At 47.7% G+C, this 24,619-nt stretch overlaps 1 protein-coding gene across 1 annotated transcript in view; it reads left to right on the forward strand.

Moving 5' to 3' along the window:
* Positions 1 to 21,707, forward strand: part of LOC118796129 (tyrosine-protein kinase RYK-like) — a 46,134-nt gene extending 24,427 nt beyond the window's left edge. Inside the window, exons 6-16 of the mRNA XM_036554965.1 lie at positions 1,002 to 1,146; positions 2,144 to 2,244; positions 4,312 to 4,395; positions 6,728 to 6,853; positions 9,686 to 9,772; positions 12,063 to 12,132; positions 14,761 to 14,893; positions 16,941 to 17,050; positions 17,385 to 17,544; positions 20,083 to 20,219; positions 21,477 to 21,707. Coding sequence (XP_036410858.1) covers positions 1,002 to 1,146; positions 2,144 to 2,244; positions 4,312 to 4,395; positions 6,728 to 6,853; positions 9,686 to 9,772; positions 12,063 to 12,132; positions 14,761 to 14,893; positions 16,941 to 17,050; positions 17,385 to 17,544; positions 20,083 to 20,219; positions 21,477 to 21,588 — 1,265 coding nt within the window. The 3' untranslated portion in view covers positions 21,589 to 21,707. The remainder of the gene's footprint in view (positions 1 to 1,001; positions 1,147 to 2,143; positions 2,245 to 4,311; positions 4,396 to 6,727; positions 6,854 to 9,685; positions 9,773 to 12,062; positions 12,133 to 14,760; positions 14,894 to 16,940; positions 17,051 to 17,384; positions 17,545 to 20,082; positions 20,220 to 21,476) is intronic.
* The last annotated feature ends 2,912 nt before the right edge of the window (positions 21,708 to 24,619 follow it).

Raw genomic sequence — 24,619 nt, forward strand, 5'->3', positions numbered from 1 at the left:
GAGGGAACTTGACACCTCCCACATAATAGGCCCTTTGGTCTGTCACTGTAATAAACCTCATGTGAGATACTCCGGCTGGACATGATGGTGTGGACCATGTGCTGATCTCCTTGAACGGCATTTTGTGACTTTCCTTCAATGCCACTTGTACACAGTGCCAGAATGAATTAAGATTCCGCTGTTGGGCTCGACAAAGGGAACTTGACCTCTGACCCTGGGGTGCAGGGTCATGACCTATAACCCTGCCCAGTGTGGGAGCGCAGTCCGACCCTGTGGGTGCCGTCTGGCCCACAGCTGCAGGGTGACGCATTTTCAATCCCTGAGTGCACGTGTCCGAATACACCACACACCCTCTGCTTACCTTCCGCCTGAGTCGGCAGGATGGACCCAGGCTTCAGTGTTAAGTATTTAAAAGCGTGCCGGGGGCCGGGCGGAGCTCTTAGTGTGCGCTCTGTCAGGCAGCAGAACCGACACGCTGACCTCCGTTAGCCTGGCCCTTCTCGGGGGGAATTCATTATCGGATATGACAGGCGCCTGCTGCAGGGTTCTCTCCATTTCTGACGTGATTTTCCAGTGAACAACGCTCTGGGATCAGATCTGGTCATGTTCCACCTTAAGAAGTATGGAAGCGTTGTTCTTCTGACCAAACACAATAAACATTATTAATCATCATTAATAAAAAAAAATTTAATAATAAACATTATTACTCCTCGTTGCATCCATTTTATGTATCTTTATGTATTTATAAACTATTTTTACTTCTCTGGTAAGGAGGGTCTTCACATGAATTGTGATTGGTTAAATTGATGACTGTAGATGGAACATCTCTGACATGGATGGAAACAACTGGGGATGGAAACAATTTGACAAATTTGACAACAATTTGACAAAAACATTCAATTTTTTCAGGCCATCTCTTATTTATTATTTTATTTAGTCATTACTTGCCATGTGACCCTTGCATCTATGTGCACCCCCCCCCCCCCCCCCCCCCCTTACAGTTGACAGTGTAAACCCCGCCCCCACCACCTCCACCCGCGTCTTCTACATCAGCGTGGGAGTCTGCTGTGCCGTCATCTTCCTGGTGGCCATCGTCCTGGCTGTGCTGCACCTGCACAGCATGAAGAGGGTGGAGCTCGACGACAGGTGAGAACTACAACTCCCAGCAGCCACTGCGGCACCCAACTTGGAGTCTGGAGTCTGCAGCTGGATCAAACATGTGGAGAGACTTAACAGCTGGGCCCAGTTCTGTTTTAACTAAATGGAGCTGAAAGTTGATGAATGGATCACAGATCTGATTTCAGGGTTGTCAAAAAATATATAATGTCAGCCATTGATCTATAAAGACTGGGGTCAAGAGCTGAACTGTCCTACCAACAAAGACTTCAGCTCTGTAAGAGCCTCCACTTCCTTCACAGCACAGAGACTGGCCTGGAGGCCTCTGATGCAGTATCTGCTATCAGCTGCCTGTTTTTTCCTAAATGGATTGAGTGGGTCTGGCTGCGAGTCGATCGCCGCTCCGGAGGCGTGGGAACCACGCTTTCTGCCCAGGCTCTGTAGGCCTGACAGAGAGCCCATTATTAGCAGGCCAGGGTTTCCTGAGTAATGCAGCATATAGATAAAGGGAGTGATGTTTTAGCGTTAGCGCTGTGTGTAAGTGATACTGTTTCTCCTAATCTCATCTTCTGCTGCTAGCGTGAAGTATCAGAGGCATGTGTGTATCAGCGGTGTGTGTGTATGTTAGGGGCACGTGCTTGTTAACAACATGTGCATGGTAGCAGCACGAGTGTGTTAGGGCTGTGTGCATATTAGCATTGCATAAATATTAGCGGCACATTCATATCAACAGGATGTGCATATTAGCAGTGAATGCGCATTAGCAGCACATGCTTGTTAGCGGTGCATGCGAGTTTGCAACACATGCACGTTAGCATTGCGTGTGCGAGTGCACATGTTCGTGTGCACGTGTGCTTTCTGTTATTCAGAGTGAGGCCAAACAGGAATGCTTTTCCCCAGCTCCCCGAGGCGGGTGCTGAGCATCCTCTCTCTCTGTCTGCTGCTTTCTCCCTGTGTGGCGTGTCGGGGTGAGTGTTTCGGGCGCTTTGCGGGCGGCTCACCCCCTCCCTCTCTCTCTGCCTTTCAGTGTGAGTGACAGCGGCAGCTCCCAGGGCCTGTCGCAGCCTTCCACCCAGACCACGCAGTACCTGAGGGCCGACACGCCCAACAACGCCACCCCCGTCACCAGTAAGACTCCCGACCGGCACCCTCTTCCCTCACACCCTGTGCCTGTGAGGGACCTTATGGCATCACTGTATTAGCTGTGCTTATCCAGCTGTCTCTGAGGCAGCATTCTCTGGGTCTCTCGTTGAGAGGTGTGGGGCTCAGGGAAAATGCATCCAGGCCCTTCAGGGATTTGGGAATTGCAGCGTAAGAGCATCTCTGCCAGTGCAGATGGTACCAGCACTCATTCATTTACCCTATGTACCTGTGTGCATAGTGTGTGTGTTTGTGTGTTTGTGTGTTTGTGTGAGTAAGTAGGGGAATGCCTGTGTGTGAAATCTCATTTGGCTTTAGATGAATATGCATGCCTGCCTGTAGACTGCAGCATTGCTCTTAGCTGAAGTGATAACGGAAAGCAGGCAGGATTCAGAGGCCCGTGTGGAGTTAAAGGCTATTTATAGGTTTATCTGTCCCTCTTCCCATTGCAGGATGTTGAGCTCTCTGGCACCGATAATGCTGAACATTAACACTTTGATATAAAACACTTTGCAGACCATGACAGAATGAAATCTGAACATCACACTCCTGGTCCGACTATGATTGTACCAGGATGAATGTGCAGTATGTACTCTCAAAAACAGCAGATTGAAGAATGCAGGAAATGAATATTCTTTTTAGTCAGGGTTATGGTTTGAAGGACCACACAGCCTGAAGCGAATGCAGTAGAGGTGCTTGTAATAAAGTTATGCCTAACAGATTTTATAGCTGCTTTTGATGAACCCTCTTACTTTTTAGTCCTGAATTCTCTGAAAATTTCCCTCCTGTCTCCATAACAAGCTTATCTCTGGTCTGCATCATGTCTCTGACACCTCTGACACCACCAGCATTCCTTCCCTGGGTGAGAGAATCGGTCGCGAACGATCTGATTGGCTCAGCTGAAGTCGGGGTGGTGGTAACGAGCAGCAGTTGGCTGGAGGCACGTGTCCTCATCGCAGTGGTGATGTCACAGCCAGCCCATAATCCTCTGTTTCACCCAGTTTACGCTTAGTGTTCTGAGCGTTGCTGTAGTCTCACAGTAACAAGCACAACGGTAATAATGTTATATTTGTATTACTCTAAAAAAGAGCAAAGGGTTTATTTGCCAGGATTATATCAGTTATTTGCAGTGGAGCAGAAAGCTCACAGCACAGGAGAATTGTGCATAGGTGGACAAGTTTGAAGGAGAGCTGTTAGGTAGTGTAATATTTTTCTAAGGACATTTAAAACCCTTGATTATATGAAGAGAAACTGGAAGACAGAAAGCCGTGCACTTTCTTCTCTTCTCCATTCCCTCCTTACTGGTGTCTTCATCATCATGCATGTTTTGCTGTTTGGATTGAAAGAGGTTATTGCATATAGAATCGTCCAACATCAGTGAAATTGGCAAAAAAGCGGAAAAAAAAGAAAGAAAAAAAGAGGGAGGGGGGGTTTTCTTGAGGGTGAATGCAGTGAAATGAGGAGTTTGTCTTTTGGCGCCACCTTGTGGAGCCTGTGAGCAACAACCGCATATGTTTACAATTCCTCATTTCCCTGGTAATTGTGACACTTTGAAGTAGTGAGCTTAATCATCACATGAGTTTTTTTTTTTTTATCATCAGATCTTTATGGAGGTCATATATAAAGTCACAGAAACAACAAGAATACAACCGTTAGTTAACCAGACACGATATCCAAGACGCCTGCAATTTTACACAAGTGTTATCAGTCTGCTGAACGTTTGGTTTACATTTATATTGGAGTTGTTTCTGGTTTTCCTGTTTTTATTGCTGCTGTGTTTGCTAAGGTTTGGATGAATTTGTCTTTACTGGTCAACATTTGTTATACATGTATTATAAACGGGAAATGTAAGCGTATAAAGAGGGAAGAGGGTCCGCATTTATACTTAGGATGTCTCTGAGGTAACTGGCTCTCTTTTTGTATGTAGTTTGTTGTCCCCTGTCTTACCTCTTGTGTGCTGGCCTAACTGTGTTCCTCTGCTGAAGCCCCACCCACCTGGCTTCTTACTCCCTGTGTAAGCTCCGCCCTCACCGCTTTTCCCCCCCTTTCCATCAGACAATCACCCAGGTTCTGCACCCATACTTCAGCTTGCTGCCGCCTCCTTCCCCAACCCTGGCGCCCCCTCCCACGAAACCAAAAGTAAGTCCACCTTTGTGCCTCGAGAAAACACAACCCCAGGATCAACAAGTACTAACCCTTCTTTTTGAAGAGTACAGTCTGTGTTCACCAGGGCTGCCACATGTCAAGCTGTCATTCTCGTTAGTTTTTATGAGCGCAACTCAGGCATTGTGGGATTTGTAGTTCCCGCACACTTCTGGCTGTCCTTTGGGGTTCTTTAGTGTTTTACAGAAGACAAAGGAGATGGCACACCCCCGTTTTTTCACACATACTTAGAAGGCAGTAAAACCCTTCAGGCCTGGGATGTTCAATTGAAACTCAGGCTTTTTCCCAAGTTGAAAGGCTTCTGGAAAATTCTCTCTGGATAAGTGCAGGATGTGGCTCTTTTCAAAGGTCACGTGAGCTGACTGCATTACCCTCATACTGTACCTTCCTCAGATCCACACTCAGCACAGAGTCTTGCTTTTTAGGGATTTTATTACATACACAGATCGGCACTGGTTAGGTGCAACTACAAGAATGTATGAGATTCCAAAGTACGAGCTGCTTTTTGTTTTTAGGTGTTATTTTGTTTGTCTTATCACATACATTTGTGGTACATCGGTATAAGGATTTTTCCCGATTTGTGAGCGGTATCGGTTATTTTCAGTAGGGAGTTAAACATGTTTCTCAAACTTTTGAGAGGAATGTGCAATCAGTTCTTTTGTTTCCAGGACACACTTCTCAAACTCCCCCTGGATGAAACCATCAATGGCCACTTGATGGTGCTAAAGAGCTGTAGAGGAACTTTAAGACTTTAAGGCTTGTCAAGTGAAACTGAAATAATTCAAGTTATAGCAAATATTTCTTGCTTTGGTATCACATAATTCCAAACATGCTCATGAATTCATTTTAATTGATAATATTTTCCAGCCTTTGTAACAAGGCTATGACCTATACAAAAACACCAATAAAGAAATATGGAAATGTCCTTGTAATGAGGTCCAGGATGGTACATAAAAAGCATTACCTTGGTCCGTTGCTATGTGTAATACTCACAAACATCATAAGTCAACCTTCAGAGGAAACACAGAAACACTCTGTTCTCCTCTTCATTTGTGTGTGTGCGCAGCTGAGCCATTGCACAATGTCTTAGTAACATTGCATAAAGTTCACGCATGATTACATTGTAAGGACAGTGTGCTTGGCTGAGGGTGAAGGGAAGGCTTAATCAGCCTCCCGAGTACAGCCCACTGTATGCTCAGTCACAATTATGCATATCGAAACCGTAAATAATTCTGAGAGTGGATTGAAATATATCTCACCCTGGTACCGTGAATATGAAGGCATGACAGGACCGGGGTAAACACAGGGAACAAACAGTGGCTGGGTTGCCAGTCAGTGGCAGCATTCCTCTGCTGATAAGGTGTACATTAGTACTGTAAAAGCGTCACATTGTGGCGGACAGAAAAGCATTTTTTCCTTTTCTTTGTCTTGGAAACAAGCTTTCCTGATTGTGGGAGGGAGGGAGCTGATTTCTCAGGGTTCACTGTGTGGGGTGAATCCATACATGCCTGATGGTGGGGGGGGGGTCAGTACTTTTATTCTGCCGAGGGTTTCTCAGACCTCTGGCCAACAAAAACAGCACACAATGTCATCTATACCACCGGCTTTTCATAAACAAACAGGTTTAGAAAAGCATTCTTCCATTTATTGTACATACATGGATTTGTGGCAGTATGTAAAGCGGCTGAATTGTGTCCCGCCTGCAGACATTCTGAGATGTATGCAGGTCTTTGTGGTCTGAGTTTAGCGCTGTGTTGAGTTGCGTAAACCTAAGTTTACATTCATTTATGTGAAAGAAAATCACAATGGATGCTGATAAAGTCTTGAATGGACTGCTGGTCTGTTTTTGTGTCATTGTGGGCCATTGTTTGATTTCTCCCCCTTGTGAGCCTGCTGGAGCCTGACCCCCATCAGGCTGTGTTGTGCAGTACCGCTGGTGTAATGACTTAAAGAAGGTCAGCACGGCTTTAGGTCATCATGGCGATGTGCTGCTTTCCTTTCATTGGCACTTTATAAAGTGAAGTGGGAGTGATGAACTAAGCTCCTGACTGTCTCTTTGTGTGTTCTTGCTTTTCTGTAACGTGTGTGCGTGTATGGTGTGTGTGTGTGTATGGTGTGTGTGGTGTATGCGTGTGTGTGTGTATGGTGTGTGTGGTGTATGCGTGTGTGTGTGTATGCTGCGTGTGTGTGGTGTATGTGTGTGTGTGGTGTATGCGTGTGTGTGTGTATGGTGTGTGTGTGTGTGCGTGCGTGTGTATGGTGTGTGTGTGTGTGTGTGTATGGTGTGTGTGTGTGTGTGGTTACTCAGGTTACCCGTCTCTGCGTATTGAGAAGAATGACCTGCGGAGTGTGACTCTGATGGAGGCCAAAGCCAAGGTGAAAGACATCGCCATCTCCAGAGAGAGGGTCACCCTGTGTGACGTTCTGCAGGAAGGTACGGTCCTGCTGTCTGGCCCGCTCTTTCTCTTTCTCTCCCATACGCACACACTCTCTCACACACACTCTCTCACACACACACACACACACTCTCTCACACACACACACACACACTCTCTCACACACACACACACAGACACAGACACACACACACACACACAGACACACACACACACACACACACACAGACACACACAGACACACACTCACACACACACACACACATTCACACACACACACACACACACACACACACAGACACAGACACAGACACACACACTCACACACACACACACACATTCACACACACACACACACACACACACACACACACACACACACACACACACACACACACATTCACACACACACACACACACACACACACACACACACACACTCACACAAATGCACGCACAGACAGACACACAGACTCAAAAGGTGAACACTCTTCACACACACGCACACACATCTATGTGTATATAGATACACCAGTGTATCTGTATACATGAAATGCCCCCATCTGCGGTGCTGATGTTTGGCCAGTTTCTCTGCTGAATTGAGAGCAGATCCAGAATCTTGCTCTTCCTCTCTGCCCTGCAACAGTGCGTATTGTTTTTATCATGTGTGACCTCACTCACAGTCCTCGGGTGCTATTGGTCACCCATTTCTGAAGAAAGAAAACAGAAACTTGGCCGTCCCCTCCCAGAATTCCCCTCTCCCTCTAGAGGTGAGAGCTGTCCGCCCACTCGGCTGTGACGCGCTGCCATCCTGGAGACTGCAAGACTTATAATTTCAGTCAGTTAAGTGGCCTTTGTGAGGGAGTGAGAGGGGTCAGGCGGTTGTGAGGGAGTGAGAGGGGTAAGGACTTTGTGAGGGAGTGAGAGGGGTAAAGCCTTTGTGAGGGAGTGAGAGGGGTAAGGCCTTTGTGAGGGAGTGAGAGGGGTAAGGCGTTTGTGAGGGAGTGAGAGGGGTAAGGACTTTGTGAGGGAGTGAGAGGGGTAAGGCGTTTGTGAGGGAGTGAGAGGGGTAAGGCGTTTGTGAGGGAGTGAGCGGGGTAAGGCCTTTGTGAGGGAGTGAGAGGGGTAAGGCCTTTGTGAGGGAGTGAGAGGGGTAAGGCCTTTGTGAGGGAGTGAGAGGGGTAAGGCCTTTGTGAGGGAGTGAGAGGGGTAAAGCCTTTGTGAGGGAGTGAGAGGGGTAAGGACTTTGTGAGGGAGTGAGAGGGGTAAAGCCTTTGTGAGGGAGTGAGAGGGGTAAGGCCTTTGTGAGGGAGTGAGAGGGGTAAGGCCGGAGTACACAGAGCTTGGTGCTAGGCTGCATCGCTTGCCCCTGGCACGCTGCCAGCCCGGCCCAGGCATGCTGGGAAAATGTTGACACAGTCGGAACAGTAATCCCCCTCCAATCACGCGCTCCCGTGCAAACAGTGTCTAAAGCAGCCCCTGCTCTTCACTCCCAGCACGCCTCTCTCCTGCACGTTATCTCTGCACTGAGAAACGCACCGTGCCACAACACCGCATCTCAGAAATGCACTCTGATACAGAACTGTGTATCTCAGAAACACACTCAGAGTGTTAGCTCAGTGTCGGCTCCCTGGAGCAGTGAGTGGGATTGGCTACTTGGAGTTTTTCTCTATATAGTTATTTCCATTTCATATTTATGTCCAGTTATTATTACTGCAGATACAGAGAAACTGCACAGTGGTATGAATTCATTAAGAGCTGTACAAGTCAGGTCACATTTTAGTATTAAACTGAGAGTATATTTGTACACACTAACAGCTTAGTTTGATGGGCTATGACACTTACCCAAGTTAAATGTTCTAATTCTTCCATTCTCACTCTAAGTGTATACCCCACCCCAGCTGTCTGTGTTTTCCAGAGCAGCCTGTGGTCTGGTCTAAGAGGACTGCGGTGCTTTGGTGAGGCCGTCTCTCTGTAGGCTGAGGAATGCACCCGGAGGGGGTGTGTCGTTCTGGGATTGACCCCAGCTGTCTCCCTCTTCCACACGAGTGTGCATCACGTCAGCGTGCCGTGTGCAGCGGGGGTCTGAGTGGCTTCTCGGAATGCGTTCATCACTGGGCGGGCGGGGGTTGGGGGGGTACAGCCGAGTCGCAGGTACAGGTACAGCTGCAGCCGCAGCTCTGAGAGGCAGGTGGGGGTTGCCCGGGGTTACGTAACTGAGAGGCGAGCAGGTTCCGACAGGCCTGAGAACACCAGAGCGCGAGAGACTCCGACACAAACCCCCTCATTATCCACCAGGCCTGTTCAAACAGGCACCTGGGCACTGTCCTCAGGCCTGGACTGTGGAGTTTACTCTGAGTTTGAGAAGAGCGACTGGTTTACATAAAGCAGCCCACAGCATGGAGAGAAAGCACGGCAGAGGGCGAGCAGCGAATGAGAGGCTGTGTCAATGGGCAAGCAGCCAATGAGAGACTGTGACATAGGGCAAACAGCCAATGAGAGACTGTGACATAGGGCAAGCAGCCAATGAGAGACTGTGTCAAAGGTCAAGCAGCCAATGAGAGACTGTGTCAAAGGTCAAGCAGCCAATGAGAGACTGTGTCAAAGGTCAAGCAGCCAATGAGAGTTGGCTCTGTGTTCCATAGTGTAACTCAGGCCAAAGAGGGTTTCCTGTGCTCATGAACGTGAACTCAGTGCAGCTTGACCACACGTTGTTTTGGAGCATCTCAAACTGTTGTATGATTCAGTCATGACTGTGATTAACACAGCCCCGGTTGCGAGCACAGGGCCTGGCTGTGGTGTTCAGTGGTGGCTGTGTGTGACCCTCTCACCTGTGTCTGTGTGTAAGGAGCTCTCCTTCTCTCTCACAGGGACATTTGGCCGGATTTTCTATGGTGTCCTGCTGGATGAGAAGGACCCCAGCAAGGAGAAGCGGGTTTTTGTGAAGACAGTGAAAGGTGTGTGATTCTGCCTCTATTATATGGATAATCATATTCATATGTGTTAATTCATATATTCATGCTTTAATTTTGCCAACAACTTATTCCAGGTTACATAGAGTGTTGAGTGCACTGCATGCTATTTTACAGGTTTATATAGGAATGTATATGTATGAATACATTAACATTTATTGAAAGAAATACTTGCTGAGGCTCTGTCTACTATATCATATCTGACCAACTACTATAACAAACATAATCACAATCAATCCTAACCTGTATGCGTTCTTTTGAAAAGTGTTGATAAGGTGATACAGTGTCAGGATCCAGTGCATTGTTTTAAGATTCAGGAGCAGTTTAAGGATTCAGAACTTCAGAATGTCAGACAAGGCAATGAGTGATACTGCCATTCAGATTCGGATTCGGATTCGGATTCGGATTCAGATTCGGATTCAGATTTCATTGACCTCACATGAGGAAATTTGTATCCACAGTTCACAGTCAGGACAGACACAAGTCCAGAGGAAAAATAAAAACATTGTAACAGACAGAGCATGTGTATCACAGTGAGCACGTGTAGGACAGTCCTGTAAGATGGAAGTGGTAGCGCCCCCTGGCAGCTGTTCAAACAGCAGGTTGTGCAGACAGCCTCAGATCGATTCTCTCATGGCTGAGAGACAGAGGTGGAGAACAGCCAGCTGTGTGTTTCAGTCAGCATGACCTCAGTGTTTCAGCACTTAATCAAAACTAAATGCAGGCATTTGGAGAGGTCCAAATTTCAGTGAAGCAGGACAAAGTTTTGCTTTGCCATTTGTTTTACTAAGCTCTGCATTTGTAAAACGCCGACCGCTGCAAAGCAAAGCTCTGCCAAAACCCTTAAGGCACCATTCATAGTCTGAAGGCCAAGCCTTTTGAATGTGGAGCCCTGCCCTCCAGGGAAAAATGGGTTTCTTAGGAACAGCGTGGAGCCTTTGTGTCCGGCAGCAGTGCCTTGTGGGAGACGCCCTCTGGCACACACCTTAAACAGTCATGTATCCCTAAATTTTGGTCTGGGACTGTGCCAGTGGCTTCTTCCAGGCAGGGAGAGGGCCGTATCAGCATTTTGTGAAAGGGGTGCTTGCTTAGATGGCCCCCTCTCGAACCCGGCTCCCTTTGCTGCTGCCCTGAGGGCGGGCTGTTCCTGAGACCTCCCTCGGTTTGCTCTGATGCCTGTGAGAAGTAACAGTGCAGTCTGAACACCTGACCACACCATCACAGCTGCGCAGGTACAGGCAGCACTGCAGGGACGCAGCTGTCGCACGCTCTAATCCTGCTCCTGCAACTTACATTACGAATTGCATTGCTGCATATGAAGTGCTTAGTCTGTACAAGGTCATGTGTTCCAGGATAGTCAGTATTTGCTGAGGACGCAGTGCATGAGACCGTATCGGCCTTCGTTGCCCTGGGTCACCTCGCAGGTGAAGGTCAGAGGTGGACGGTGAGGGTGAGGGAGTTCGGCCAGCGCGGAGCTCTCCTGGGCCCGTCTGCCGCCTCCGCAGGCGTTTGCCCCGGGCTGGGTGGGTCCCGGGCTGGCAGAACAATGTGCCAAGCGGCCGCTTCCTCCCTCGCCCACCCAGGGGCAGGAAACGGTGCTCATTCCCGCGAGCCGCGGTCAGACGCCAGTGCCGCTCGCTGACAGACAATGGGCCTCCCTGAGCCGTGCCTGACGGCAGCGCTGTTTACGCAGCTCCCTTCTGCCTGTGGACGGATTGTGGGACGGGCGATAACGTTCTGCAGAGGAATAAGGGCTCGTTCTGCGCTGGGCTGTGACCCGTGTGACGCCTGCAGTGCGTGGATGCGGGTCAGTGGGACGCTCATGTGGCCCAATCGGGCCCATTAACCAAACATGCAGCATGCTGGGTCACAGAGTTCCTCAGGATTCTATTTAAATTCAGGTCAGACATCGCCACGGTAGCACAGGCCAGCGTGCTCTATCTGTATGAATGCTGTTTGGTTATGTGAGGGAAGGCTGGGTTGTAGAATGTCTGAGGAGATAACAACCGTGCGTGTGGGCTTGTTTTCACCTCCGCTCATTAGTTACAGAATAAACTTAACAGACTAACTCCCCAGTGTCACGCGAAAGATTAGATATTGCCATCGAGTCTCCGTTCTTGTGCATTAGAACAGAGTGAAGCCAGAACAAACTGTGACTTTCAGGCTGTTGCTAAACCAGGTGAGTCTGGCAACATGACTCTCGTCGGTCCATGTAATCAAAGCCTCTCGCTCTGTCTCTCTCTGTCCTTCCCTCTCTTTCTGGCCCCTTTCTCAGACCACGCCTCAGAGGTACAGGTGACCATGATGCTGTCAGAGAGCTGTAAACTCCGAGGCCTGCACCACAGGTGAGTCCTGTCAGACCAGACCGGCCAAACACCGATAAAGCACATCACCAACAAGAGTCAGGGCAGCGAATCTGTAGATGGCTTTCCTGTTAGCCAGTTAATGCTGACTACCAGCTGGTATTAACTGGCTAACAGGAAAGCCATCTACAGATTCGCTGATCAGCTAGATGAGATAATTTTGTAAATATGTATGATTTGCGATGGTATTTCATGAGGGTTTTAATGGATCTTTGGCATGGTGGTTTTTTCTTCGTAAGGATATGGTTGCTAACGGTAAATGTAAGTTTTCCTATCACATTTGTCACTACTAGCTTGCCAACCAGTTAGCATATGTTACACCAAGAAGGAGCCATTCCCTTGATTGCTTCACCAAACATGTCCCAGCATATTACAGTACAATGTGAGATGGTGAGCTGTCTGGTTACATAAACTAAACTCAGCGTCAGAGAGCTCTGAGTTTCCGTTACAATGAAAATTGGTAAGGTTTGCTGTCTGAGTATGTCGCTAGCTGGTTGACTAGCATGAAGATGACCTCATCATATACATATTTCATCATGTATTTTGCAGTTGCTCTTATCCAGAAGGCCTTGCATTGTTTATTGAGGCAGTTCAGCTTGACTGCCATGATAGTGCCCAAACTGGGGCCCAAACTGGGAACAGTCCAGCGAGGTCGCACTCAAACAAGGGTGGGACATAATTCAGCTGTTAAAAATAAATAACATCAGCGACTCAGTTTGTTCTTGTCTTTTGATGGCTGTGTCATAACACATAACTTGTGTGACCCTTCTACATTTCCAGAGAATTGTAAATTTTTACTTTCCTCATAATTTCGGCATAATCAGTGGGAGTATTGAATGAGAATGAGTAATATCTTCATTTTATACTAGGTTTGTCTCTGGCAACATCCATAAAAACTTTCCTGTTTGGGAGGGGAAAAATGAAAAATCGTGTAAAAAGGAGAAAAATGAGAAAATGAGACACAAAGCATCTGCCTTTGAGCACACACTGCGTGGAAACAGAGCTCGTATGCAGAGCCACGGTGGCGGTCTGAACAGCACTGCTGGTGTTTCCTCCTGTCTTGGTGTCTGTGTGTCATTGCTGGAGAAAGGAACGGGTATTTGATGTGGAGAGATGAGAAAGATTTGGGATTCTTTGGTTTGACTGTCACTGTTGAAGATCTGCAGAAGGGTCCTGGCAGGATCTTGTCTCATGTTTGAAGTTTGTCCTTCACAGCGCCCACTACCTGATGCGTTTCTGATCTCAGTGGGGGAACTTGCTGTATTTTATACCCGCCGCTGAGTTTGCCGTGTCTCAGAGCTCAGTGCTTCCTGAAGATGTTTCAGCCCAGAAACCTTTCTTATGCTCGTCCTTGTCTGCTGCTATACCTTTCAGACTTGTACATTTGTATAAGTGGCTTTATACCGCTGTTTGCTGTTTACCCCCCCCCCCCCCCCTCCCGTTTCTCTCCTGTGCCACATTTTACTTTTCTGTCCTGAAATCTCTGTGGTGCCGTCAGCGTGGTGTGAGTGTCCTGAAGGTTCCCTCAGCCAGAACTCCCAGCCCTCACAAGAGTTTCACAGCGGCTCAGGAGCCGGCGCGGAGTGAGTTTCACAGAGGCTCGGGAGCCGGCGCGGAGCTTGCCTGGGGTCTGTTTACCGCAGCTGCTGTCAGTCAGGGTCCCCGGGGCCCGATAAGCGCAGCTCGTTAAATGATAGCCTGTTAGCCGCCCCCCCCCCCCCCCCCTCTGGTTTGGCGCCCACCTGCCCCCGCGGCTTCTGCACTTACGCTCATCCTGACAGAGCGCTCGAAGCTCAGCGCACACACAGCACTGCCCCCCACCGCACCCCCGCTGTCCTCCACCGGACGCTGTTGACTCATTGGCTGCGTGGCCCCACCCGCGGAGAACACCGCTGCTGGGAGAGGCAGACCTCTGAAATCAGACCCCTCCCTCCCCGATCCGCCCCCCCAGGCTTGCCTTCCCTTTACGAGCCAGTGAAAGCCATCAGGCCCACCTCTGCACCCTCTGACCGGGGTGACTGACTGTGCTCTACCTCTGGATGGGATTTGCAAGTGGATCATCTTCCAGTGCTGCCGAGCTGAAAAAAATAGCCTTGTAGGCTAATTGTTTATTGGACATTTATGGTCCAGGGATCACCCATGAGGTCACTCAGGGTTGCTCTCAGGAAGATGAAACCAGTGAAGCAGAGTCTTTGGTAAATTCAGCCATGTACTTTTCCCACAATTAATTTTCAAATGTGTATTGACCTTTCCAGGGAAATTGCAGTCATTCTGAAGCTCCAGCTGGATGAATCTCTGATAAGTGAGAACAGAAACATCATGTATCATTTCTATTGATAAGGGAAGAATGCTTTTTAAGTGTGTGGATTTTCCTGTGCAAAGATATGTTTCATTCACTGATAAACACCCCTCCCCCCTAAACATTGGCTTGTCCTGCTCCAGTGTTGTTACACACAGTACAGATATTTTTAATAGTCTGCCAGGGATCCATGTAATAGTATCCTTCATGATGCGTAGGATAGAGGGCTATCTCTTGGTCCGTGTGAGGAACGGTAACTGTAACCGGCCGTTACAGCAGTCTCAGTCGTGCTTTCTTTCTTCCATCGGCAGGAATCTGCTGCCCATCAGCCACGTGTGCACGGAGGACGGGGAGAAGCCCATGGTGCTGCTGCCCTACATGAGCTGGGGGAACCTCAAGCTCTTCCTGCGGCAGTGCAAGCTGGCCGAGGCCAACAACCCGCAGGTGAGGCCCAGGCTTCGGCCTACACGTCCACCCTGCCGGGCCCAGGACAGGGCCGGACCCTTCCTCACTGAATGCCTCAGAAGGAAGTTCTGCCGCCCCGATGCTGATAAAAGATTACATAGCCGTGCAGGCACTCTTAATTGCTGTCCCCAGAACGATATGTCTAAATTCCAAGAAGGTTGCTCAAGAACTTCCTTAAAAGGATCATCCTGGTGTGATTTAGAGATGTGGGGATTGATTGGTTGTAATTACTTGTCATTGCTGCGCATTTCAAGACAGTGTCAGTTTCCTTCTCGTCAGCACAATTAGTTCCCATGAAGGGAGTGGTTGAGTCAAAGCCTAAATTTGTCTCTGTCTCTTGTTTGTAGCAGGATGGGTGTTGGGTAAGCTAAGGGGGCACAGTCTCATTTATCATAAAGAGCTTTAGGCTTTTGTGCCAAAGTGAGGGCCGCAGAGTTTTGATCTCCAGGGCAGGGGCGTCTCTTAGAAGAGATGCCACATTCCCAGTCACCCAGCTGCTTCCTGCTACCTTCTCTCAGGAAAAAGGGGCTGATGTGATGGGGGAACTGTCTGATGTGTAACAAATGCAGACATTCCCATCACAAGACAAAGCATGACATTGTGCTGTGGTGAAGTGCGCGAGTGTGTGCGCAAGTGTGCGTGCGTGCGTGTGCGTGCGTGAGTGTGTGCGTGAAGTGTGTGCGTGAAGTGTGTGCGTGAAGTGTGTGCGTGAGTGTGTGCGTGAGTGTGTGCGTGAGTGTGTGCGTGAGTGTGTGTGTGTGTGTGTAGTGTAATGTATTGTTCCCGATTCCCAGCTGTGCTTTTTTCTTGTAGCACTTTGGGTTATTGTGAAAGCTGACGCACTGACAGTTATAAATCATTAGCTGTTCCAGTGTTCAGTGCTTTTAGAGATAAATCAGCCTTTGAATGGGAAAGATGGCACCTTTCCAGCTCTGTCCACTATACACTTTTTGGCATCAGAAATTTCACTCAGTTTTCATACCTGGTCTAATAAATGTCTCCACAGTCATAAATTATGCATATCTATCCGTGAGCTGTAATTCTTTCCATTGAATGATACATTTCTTGCCTGTCCCCATACTTGGTTAAGGCCCAGAACATTCTTTGTCTTCATTCTAACCCCGTTCCTCATAACAAAAATGTAATAATTGCTGTAATGCTAGGGTAATATTTATTTGCTCCAACAGATTTCTTACTTTTATGAAGGAGATCGCAACAGTGGCTTTATGGTTGCAGTTATGCACTGGCAGGTGCCTGTTGTTTTGAACTGCAGGTCCAGCTTTTAACCCTGAATTAACCCTGATTCACGCTGAAAGGAGGAAAGGCGTTAGAGACAGCTGCATGTCTCTCCCAAAGGCAACATTATGTAATGTAGAGCACTATGAGTTTATTCTGTCTGACAGGCAATGTTTCAATGCAGGATTATCTAAAAAAAAAGCCCCAAGATGTAGAAATAGATTGTTCACAGGCATGGCATTCATTAGGGGAATTGGAAATCCAGAGCCTATCCTTCCATTCCGTACGTGAGAAGGTTATGCATATGATTTAATAAGCCTAATCATCGCTGGTCGGACAGCAGACTGAACTCGCTCATTAGGAGGTAACGGGAGAATGGATGAACGATGGTGTGTTTCTCTGCCTTGCGTTAATGGCCACATACACAGAATGTGTCCTGTGTATTCATAGTCCTAAATGAAACCCTCTGTCTCTAATTAAAACTTTTTGTCTCCTATTTCTTCTGTTTTTTTCTGTCACTCTCCCATCTAATCTTTTTACCTGTGTTGACTATGCTCTCTCTCATTATTCCTTATCTTCATCATATCCTCATCCCTCTCCCTCCCTCCCTCTCTCTCTCTCCCTCTCTCTCCCTCCCTCTCCCTCCCTCCCTCTCTCTCTCTCTCTCTCTCCCTCCCTCTCCCTCCCTCCCTCTCTCTCTCTCTCCCTTCCTCTCCCTCCCTCTCTCTCTCTCTCTCTCTCTCTCTTTCTCCCTCTCACTCTCCCCCCCCCCTTCCTTTCTCTCCTCCAGGCCGTATCCCAGCAGGACCTGGTGCACATGGCCATCCAGATTTCCTGTGGAATGAGCTACCTGGCTCGCAGAGAGGTCATCCACAAAGACCTGGCAGCCAGGAACTGTGTGTAAGTGCCTGACCGTTGACCTTCTGCCCTGTCACACAGGCCTGTCCCACTGTATAACTCCACAGGCCTGCAGTCCTAACATCAGAGCGTTTACAGTAGTCCTAGAGATTTAGAGCGCTCCTCCAATAGTCACTCAGTGGTCACCTTTTCCTTTTTAACCCTTCATTGGTTCTGTACTCTTCAGGAGATTGTAGTGCTTTGTGTTAGTAAACGTGGACTCTGGAGAGAGGAGGATGTTTATCAGGGTGTTTCAGGGACTACGCTCCCTGTAGAACGTTAGGTCTCAGGGTTTGGACCACGCTGTTCACTGGCGCCTGGTTTTGACCTGTCGCAGCATCGATGACAGCATGCAGGTGAAGATCACAGACAACGCCCTGTCCCGGGACCTCTTCCCGATGGACTACCACTGCCTGGGGGACAACGAGAACCGGCCGGTCCGCTGGATGGCCCTGGAGAGCTTGCTCCACAACGACTTCTCCAGCGCCAGCGATGTGGTGAGGTCACCCGCTCTGCAGGACATCCCTGTCTTCTTGTCATGTTTTATCACTTTAAAAAAGTTATTGTCATTTAGCAGATGCTCTTATCCAGAGTTACAGTTTAAACATGTTATCCATGTATACAGCTGGATATTTTACTGAGGTAATTGTGGGTTAAGTACCTTGCCCAAAGGTACATTAGCAGTGGTCCAGTGGGGAATTGAACCGGCAACCTTTCAGTTACAAACCCTGCTCCTTACCACTACATCACACTGCCGCCCTTTGATCCTACGTCATGGGGTATCGCCGTCACGGTCATTGGGAAAGCTGAAATTTCAGTGTCTCAGGTGGGGCTTACAGCTGCCTTCAGGTACAACATGTAAAGAAACAGCCTCTGACTGTGTCTCTGGTCTGTGTTTTTGGCAATCTTGGCTGCAACAGGACTGTTAATGGTCCGTTTCGGTCCATTTTTCTTTTAGTTCGTGTGAAATGATTGCAGAATAGTGTATGTGTTTCTTCAAAGACCTGTTTGATCCACACATCATGGCTGTGGCATTACACCCACGCAGCCATTGAAAGTCTTTGAAGGGTGATACTGGCGAAATGACCCACAAACTTGGTAACGCAAATACACAGTGCCTTTGACTGCCCCTGCTCCATTTTCCTGTTTCGATTTCTCAGCTGTTTACTTGTCTTTGCATAGTCTGGTTCTGAGAGAATTAGGAAAGCGAGTGTAGCCACTCAGGAAGCACCTTTCAGCATTGTCAGTTCCTCTGATCTCTTTTTTCCCCCAGAGTGCAGCGGGACACCCGACAAAACAGCTTCCGTTTCACCGCAGAGTGAGGTGTTGAAAGGCAGTTTTTCTGTCCCCTCAGACTCCCTTACATCATAGATAGTAAAGATGAGCAGAGTTACCAGTACAGCAGGCCTTCAGCAAGCCAGTTCAGGGTGGAGTTCCTGCTGCTGCTTCTGACTGGGACATTACTGCGAAATGCCCACAATACCATGCATGGTGTACTGTATGGATACCTGGCAAAATCTTACGCGCACACACACACGCACACGCACACGCACGCACACACACACACATACACACACACGCATGCACACACACACCTACCTCAGCCAGTGAGTGGGGTGAGATGGGGAATGGGGGTGAGAGTCACAGGGGGTGAAAGTGAAGGATACCCTCCCTGAAGAATGCGCTGTGATACCAACCCACACAGGAAGGAACCCCATGGGGGTGGGGGGGTATGAAGGAGAGGGAGGGCTCTCCGGCTGCCTGACAGGCACTTTCATCCCTCCTCTCCCTCAGTCCAGCACATTCCAGCTTCCCTGTGGCTGGAGGGAACATAATACCGCTTCCCCGTGGAATGCGCCAGCTTCTCCGAAGTGTCTGTCCTCAGAGAGCCCGCTTCCAAGAGCTGCGAGCCATAACCGGCCGCGGTGATGTCAGCCCCGCGCTCAGAGGGCGTTTATAGCGGAGCCTCTCCCAAGTCCGGCTAAATGCTTCATTGACAATGCATTGTATCGCAATTAAAAAGTATTTGTGCCTCTATTGAGCTATTGTGAAAGAGGCACTTTGTGGACCAGCCAGACCCCCTCAGTGAGTTATTATGTTATGCATTTGCTGAGTGCATCCATATGAGTCTTACAGTTTCACACATTTTGTAACCCGAAACTAAAATATCTTGCTTAGGGCAGCAGCTGCAGTTTTTCTGCGGGATTCAAACACACAGCCCTCAGGGGCGGGTATCCAGGGCTCCAAGACCGGCCTTTTTCCTAATTTTCCCTGTTTACTTTTAGTGTGTTTGTCCCCCTTGTTATGTAGGGTTGCGCTTTGTGTCGGGTAACTCCAGCTACACCACACTGCTCTGTTAAGAGAAACGCCAGTTTAGTTTGTAAATCTCTGGCTGAAGCACAGAAGGGCTGATGGTTGTCAGGTGTTGTGTGAGCTGCGGTAATCGCTTCAGGTTGGCTGGATGAGAGCGTGAATCAGGACAGACCTCCTATCAGCTTCTTATCAGCACAGTGTTATTAATTCTGTATACATTTAGCCTCCCGCCCATTCTGAATAAATAACCTGGTGACTTAACAAATTTCCTCGCATTGTTTCCATCGGTACGCTGTGTTCCCGTGACTGTAACCTGACACCGATGCCCCTCCGAACCCCGCGGCGGGTCTTTCCTGGCTGCAGGGAGACTGCAGCACAGCATGGGGGGGCAGAGACCCGACAGACTGATTTCACTGTCGCTCGCTACGGTGATGGTGGAGAAATGCAGGGAAACCACGCTTTTGTTTTTCCTGTAGAAGACCATCCCTGTGCAAAGCTACTTTTCACTGTCAGCTGTGCAAAAGTCACATGAAGTACTCTACAGTTTGAGGAGTGGGTGAAAACCCCAGGTGGTTAAATCAATTGTATGTTGATGGTTCTCTTTCTTTATCAGATTTGTACAGTGTTGTTTTGGGCCAGATGGCTTGGCTTGAGACAGCTATTGACAGTGTATCGCATGTGCAACGCTAAGTCTAATGGCAGTTTACTTTGCTGTCTGCTAGTGGGCGTTTGGCGTGACTCTGTGGGAGCTGATGACCCTGGGACAGACCCCCTACGTGGACATCGACCCCTTCGAGATGGCCGCCTATCTGAAGGACGGCTACAGAATAGCACAGCCAATCAACTGTCCTGATGAACTGTGAGTCCTGCCTCCTCAGGAATCTGAATCTGAGTCTGTGTACGTGTGTCTGTGCACGTGTGTCTGCGTGTGTGTTGGGTTAGGGGCGGGGGTCTCTGTAGTCATAACAGTTCTAATCATAACTTGGGCTCACAAATGGGAGCTCAAGTAGGGTGGGTTGCATCGTGTACCTAAAGCACAGAACCTCACCTTAACTGCTGAACCACATGTACAAACATGGCAGCCATCACCACAGCGGGCCTCCAAGTATGGAAAGTTCTCAAACGGTCACCCTCTGTGGGCGAGATTAAGATGGAGTCTTATCAACATCCTGCAATTGATGGTGAAGTGGAGTGGCAGGAGCAGAGCTGGTCGGCACTGGCGGCGTGCGATGCCAGAACCATGCGACGCTGCCTTCACGGCAACAAACACGGAAGTTTACCATCTGATGTACCGGCATCAAACAATGCGGGAGCGCCAGTTCATCAGTGCAATAAAAACACCGCTGTGTGCTTTGCGCTTTCATACAATGGGCGGTGAATTGATTCCCATAGTAAGGGGAACAGTAAAGTGTGATTAATACTTCTGGCCCTAATGAGATGTGGGGAGTCCCAGGTGCATTCTGTTCCCACGTTGCGCTGTGCACATTCCGATATTTAATTGTTCGAAACGGCACCGAGCTCTATATCAGAAGTTATTCATCTCCATAAAAAGTGAAGGTTATTTCCCAAGGAACGGATATTAATATAAGGTACACCGTATTTATATCCAATGTAGTCTGTCTGCTCCTCTCTCCTCTTGCAGAGTTTCAAGAGGCTGCAGCAGATGTTTAGATTTGTTGTTGGCTTCTGTGCTCATCACACTTTGGTTTGATTTGTGTGGAGTGAAATGCTTAGCAGGGTTGGAGCAGTTGCTCTGTATTCCAGAGAGCAGATTCAGTATTCTCTTCAGACCAGATGCTGGTCTGTGGAGACATTACTTCACTCTGCCAAAATTATAATCCGTCTTTCTTTTTCTGCCATTTTTTTGCCCACGTTGTTTTGCGGTTTGTCTTGAAAGCGAACATGGTGTGCTACATGGTGTGGTAATGCATGTAATGTAAAAAAATGCATGTAATGTAATATGCATACTAATGCAGTAGCTCCCTATGGAAACAGCAGTTTTGTTTTCTTAGTTTGTGACAATGTTACAGCATGTTCCCACGGCAAATAACAGAGTTATTTAAATAAATCTCCCAATAAATTCGCTAATTTTTTTCTTTTGAAAACTCTTTTGCAGGTTTGCAGTGATGGCTTGCTGTTGGGCCCTTGATCCGGAAGAGAGGCCTAAATTTCAGCAGCTTGTCCAGTGCCTCACCGAGTTCCATGCAGCTCTCGGGGCTTATGTCTGAAATGCAGTCCCATGCTTTTCCGTGGATTAATGGAGCTGGTGGTCAGCACTGTGCTGGAATAACACATCTTCAATGAAACTGTGCCTTTTTAAAGAAAGAAAAAGACTTTCGAAACCGTATTTTTTTTTGTAAAACATTCTTAGTTTTCGTATCTAAGAGGACACGTTTCAAATGCGAATTGACTGTCTTGTGTGTTCTTGGATGGGACTAGGCCTCTAAAAACTGACTGACAAAGCGTTGAGTTGAGGATTTTTCTCACACAGAGGTCACGTTCATGGTCCTGTCCCTTGCTCTGCATGGAACGTGTGTCTTCAGTCCAGGAAAGATGTCATGGCAATCTGAGGTCACAGCGTGCTCGCACTGTGCCGTTAGAACAACAGTGTCTGAAGGGACAGGAAAGCGGTGGTGTCTTTTTTCCAGACAGATCCAGACCCGATTCGGACTGTCATCAGATTTTTCATTAATTTTCACATGTTCCTCTCCGTGTATCTGGGGGTGGGGTGGGAGGTGGGAGGTGGGAGTGTGATTGTGTGATGTTTTATCTTTGATGTTTCCACTGTGACAGAAACCGCCCAGGTTAGACTGAGCTCTTGATACTATGTGCCAAACACCACACACACCGTGCCAGCGCGTGGGCCAGGGGTGAGGTGACTTTTTAAGGTATTCCTCCCACTCAGCTTTGATGTAGTGAGGAGGAATTTAGCCCTCATCAATCCCTGAATGGGTTGAGCTACCATCTAGTGTCAGGCGTAGACTGATACGGACCAATTAGAGAGCTATGCGGTAATCCAGCCAATCGCATCCTCCCATCCTCCTCTGCTCTCACTCTGCCCAGTTATGGAAAATTCTGTCTCTCCGGTTCCATGGAAGAGCAGTGCCCAGGACTCAGCAAACCGGTGATGAAAATCAGTGTTTTTTTTTCCTGTCAGTTCAACATTCATCTGCTCTCTCATGCAGTTATCGAAGCTAAGTTTTCGCCCCTCACATGGGTCGCGAAGTGTTCATCTGACGTCACTCTTCAGATGCTTCGGATAAATATTTGTCTCATGCTCAGCACAGACCCCCACCCCTCCTCACCCCCAATCCATTCTTCAGGAATTTGTGACATACCCTAAACTCCCTGCTGGGTGTAGTGCTCCCACAGCCCGTTAAGAGCATGCCCAAGGCTACGTTTTTCTTTTTTTTTTCCTACTGAAAAACAACGCTCCACTATGTGTATTTCATAGAACATACTTGTAATGAAACTATGTGTAAATTCCCTGCCAAAACAATGTTGCTGTTTGTTAGCCAGAAACGCTAATGCGTTTGTGCGGCTCAAGCTGGAGCTATGTGTGCCATTATCAGAGGGTGTTCTTTTCTGTTTTTTTCCCCTCCAATGTTTGGTGATCTCACATTAAATTAATCAAAAGTGTCTGTTCATAAACGCAGCCCAGTAAAAATAACTGGTGAAGTGCATCATAACTGCATTCATGTGACTTCTGAATTCAGTTTCAGCTTGTTTGTATTGATAAGCAGTTCATCTGGCATCTCAGACGCCAGCTGGGTGTCACTTCTCAGTCTCTCCTCACAGCCAGATGGAGAAAAGTGGCCAGTGTCTGACTCAGGAGTGATTCTTTCCCTCGTTGGGCCTTTTTTTTTTTTTTTTTTTTTAAATGCAAACGAAGCTGTTTTCTGCCTGTCCAGTCTGGTGAGGTTGGGCCCCCAAGGTGCAGCAAGCAGCTTTCAGATTTAATGCTTCTGTCTTGCCTGCCTGCTGGTGTCTGTCATCCACCTGTGTTGGTCACAGCTTTGGAAGCTCTGTGGCTTGGAGGTAGGGAGCAGAGCTCATTACACAGAGACTACCAGTTTGAATCTCAGATGGGGCACAGCCGTTGCTCGGTACTTAACCTGAATTGCTGCTTCCCGTCCTCTTGCGTGCTCCTAGAGAAAAAATGTGAGGTGTCGAGTTTCACCTTTTATTCACAGATGATGTAAAAATATCAGCTTTCCAGCTGTGTAAAACCCTGGTGCATTCTGAAATTAAATGCCAGTTTTTAAGGAGTTTTCAATTTTGTTGAAATGGTAATATGTTCACTTGCCTCTTCATCTACAAACTCTTTGCAAGCATCTCAACTAATGCATGTTTCAGACTGATTTTTATCTTTTTATTGGAGGATAAATAATATAACTGAAGACAGGGATGAGAGGTCTTGAAGTCAAAACTGATCACAGTCAGTGGTTGCCCTGTTGTTTGGAACAATACTGTCATCACCTACAATATGCTGATAAAGATTTCAGATGTTTCCTCTCCCTCTGACCCACCTAAAAAAGATATGTCAGAGTTGTTAAGAAACGGGTCCCTGCATAACCCCCTTTGTACAGGAAAAGAGCTTCATCTTAAATCTTAACCCTGAAAATTAGAATAACACAGTTGCTTTGAGGAATGTGTACATTCAAACAAACACACATTGCTTACATGTTGTATTTAGGGTACATTTTCTTATCACTTTTAGAGGCCTCGTTGGTTCACTTTAATGTTATTTAGGAATTCATTATTTATTTCGTTATTTAGGTTTTCAATAAGTCAAGTCAAGTATTGGACACTGAATCCTTTTGCTGGCCAGACTCACTGTGTCATTGGCTCTTATGAGGCTGTTCTGTAAATGCATGATATGTCCAACAACATTTTATTGTGCCACAAATTGTTCTTTACTGCCTTTTGGCCCACTTGGACAGTGACCATATTCCAAAATTGTTCATTGACAATGTATTCATATATTTTAGCAGTGTTTCTTTGAAGGTTCTCTGCCAACAGTAAAATCCTGACCTTGTTTGTGTGCTGTTGGTCATAAGCAATACAGTTGTGTCAGGGAAGTGTCATTGGCTGGTTTTAGAATTTTACTACTTTGGTTTGAAAATTCCAGAATGAAACTGTCGACAATCCCAACTGTCACACTAATTCTCCGCAATGTCTGAGGTAATTTCCTTATCTTAGTTTTTCCTGCCGTTACCATGCCGGCGCACTGTGGACCTGGAACAGGCTGACATTCGG

The sequence above is a fragment of the Megalops cyprinoides genome, chromosome 20 (genome assembly GCF_013368585.1).
Source record: "Megalops cyprinoides isolate fMegCyp1 chromosome 20, fMegCyp1.pri, whole genome shotgun sequence".
NCBI lineage: Eukaryota > Metazoa > Chordata > Actinopteri > Elopiformes > Megalopidae > Megalops > Megalops cyprinoides.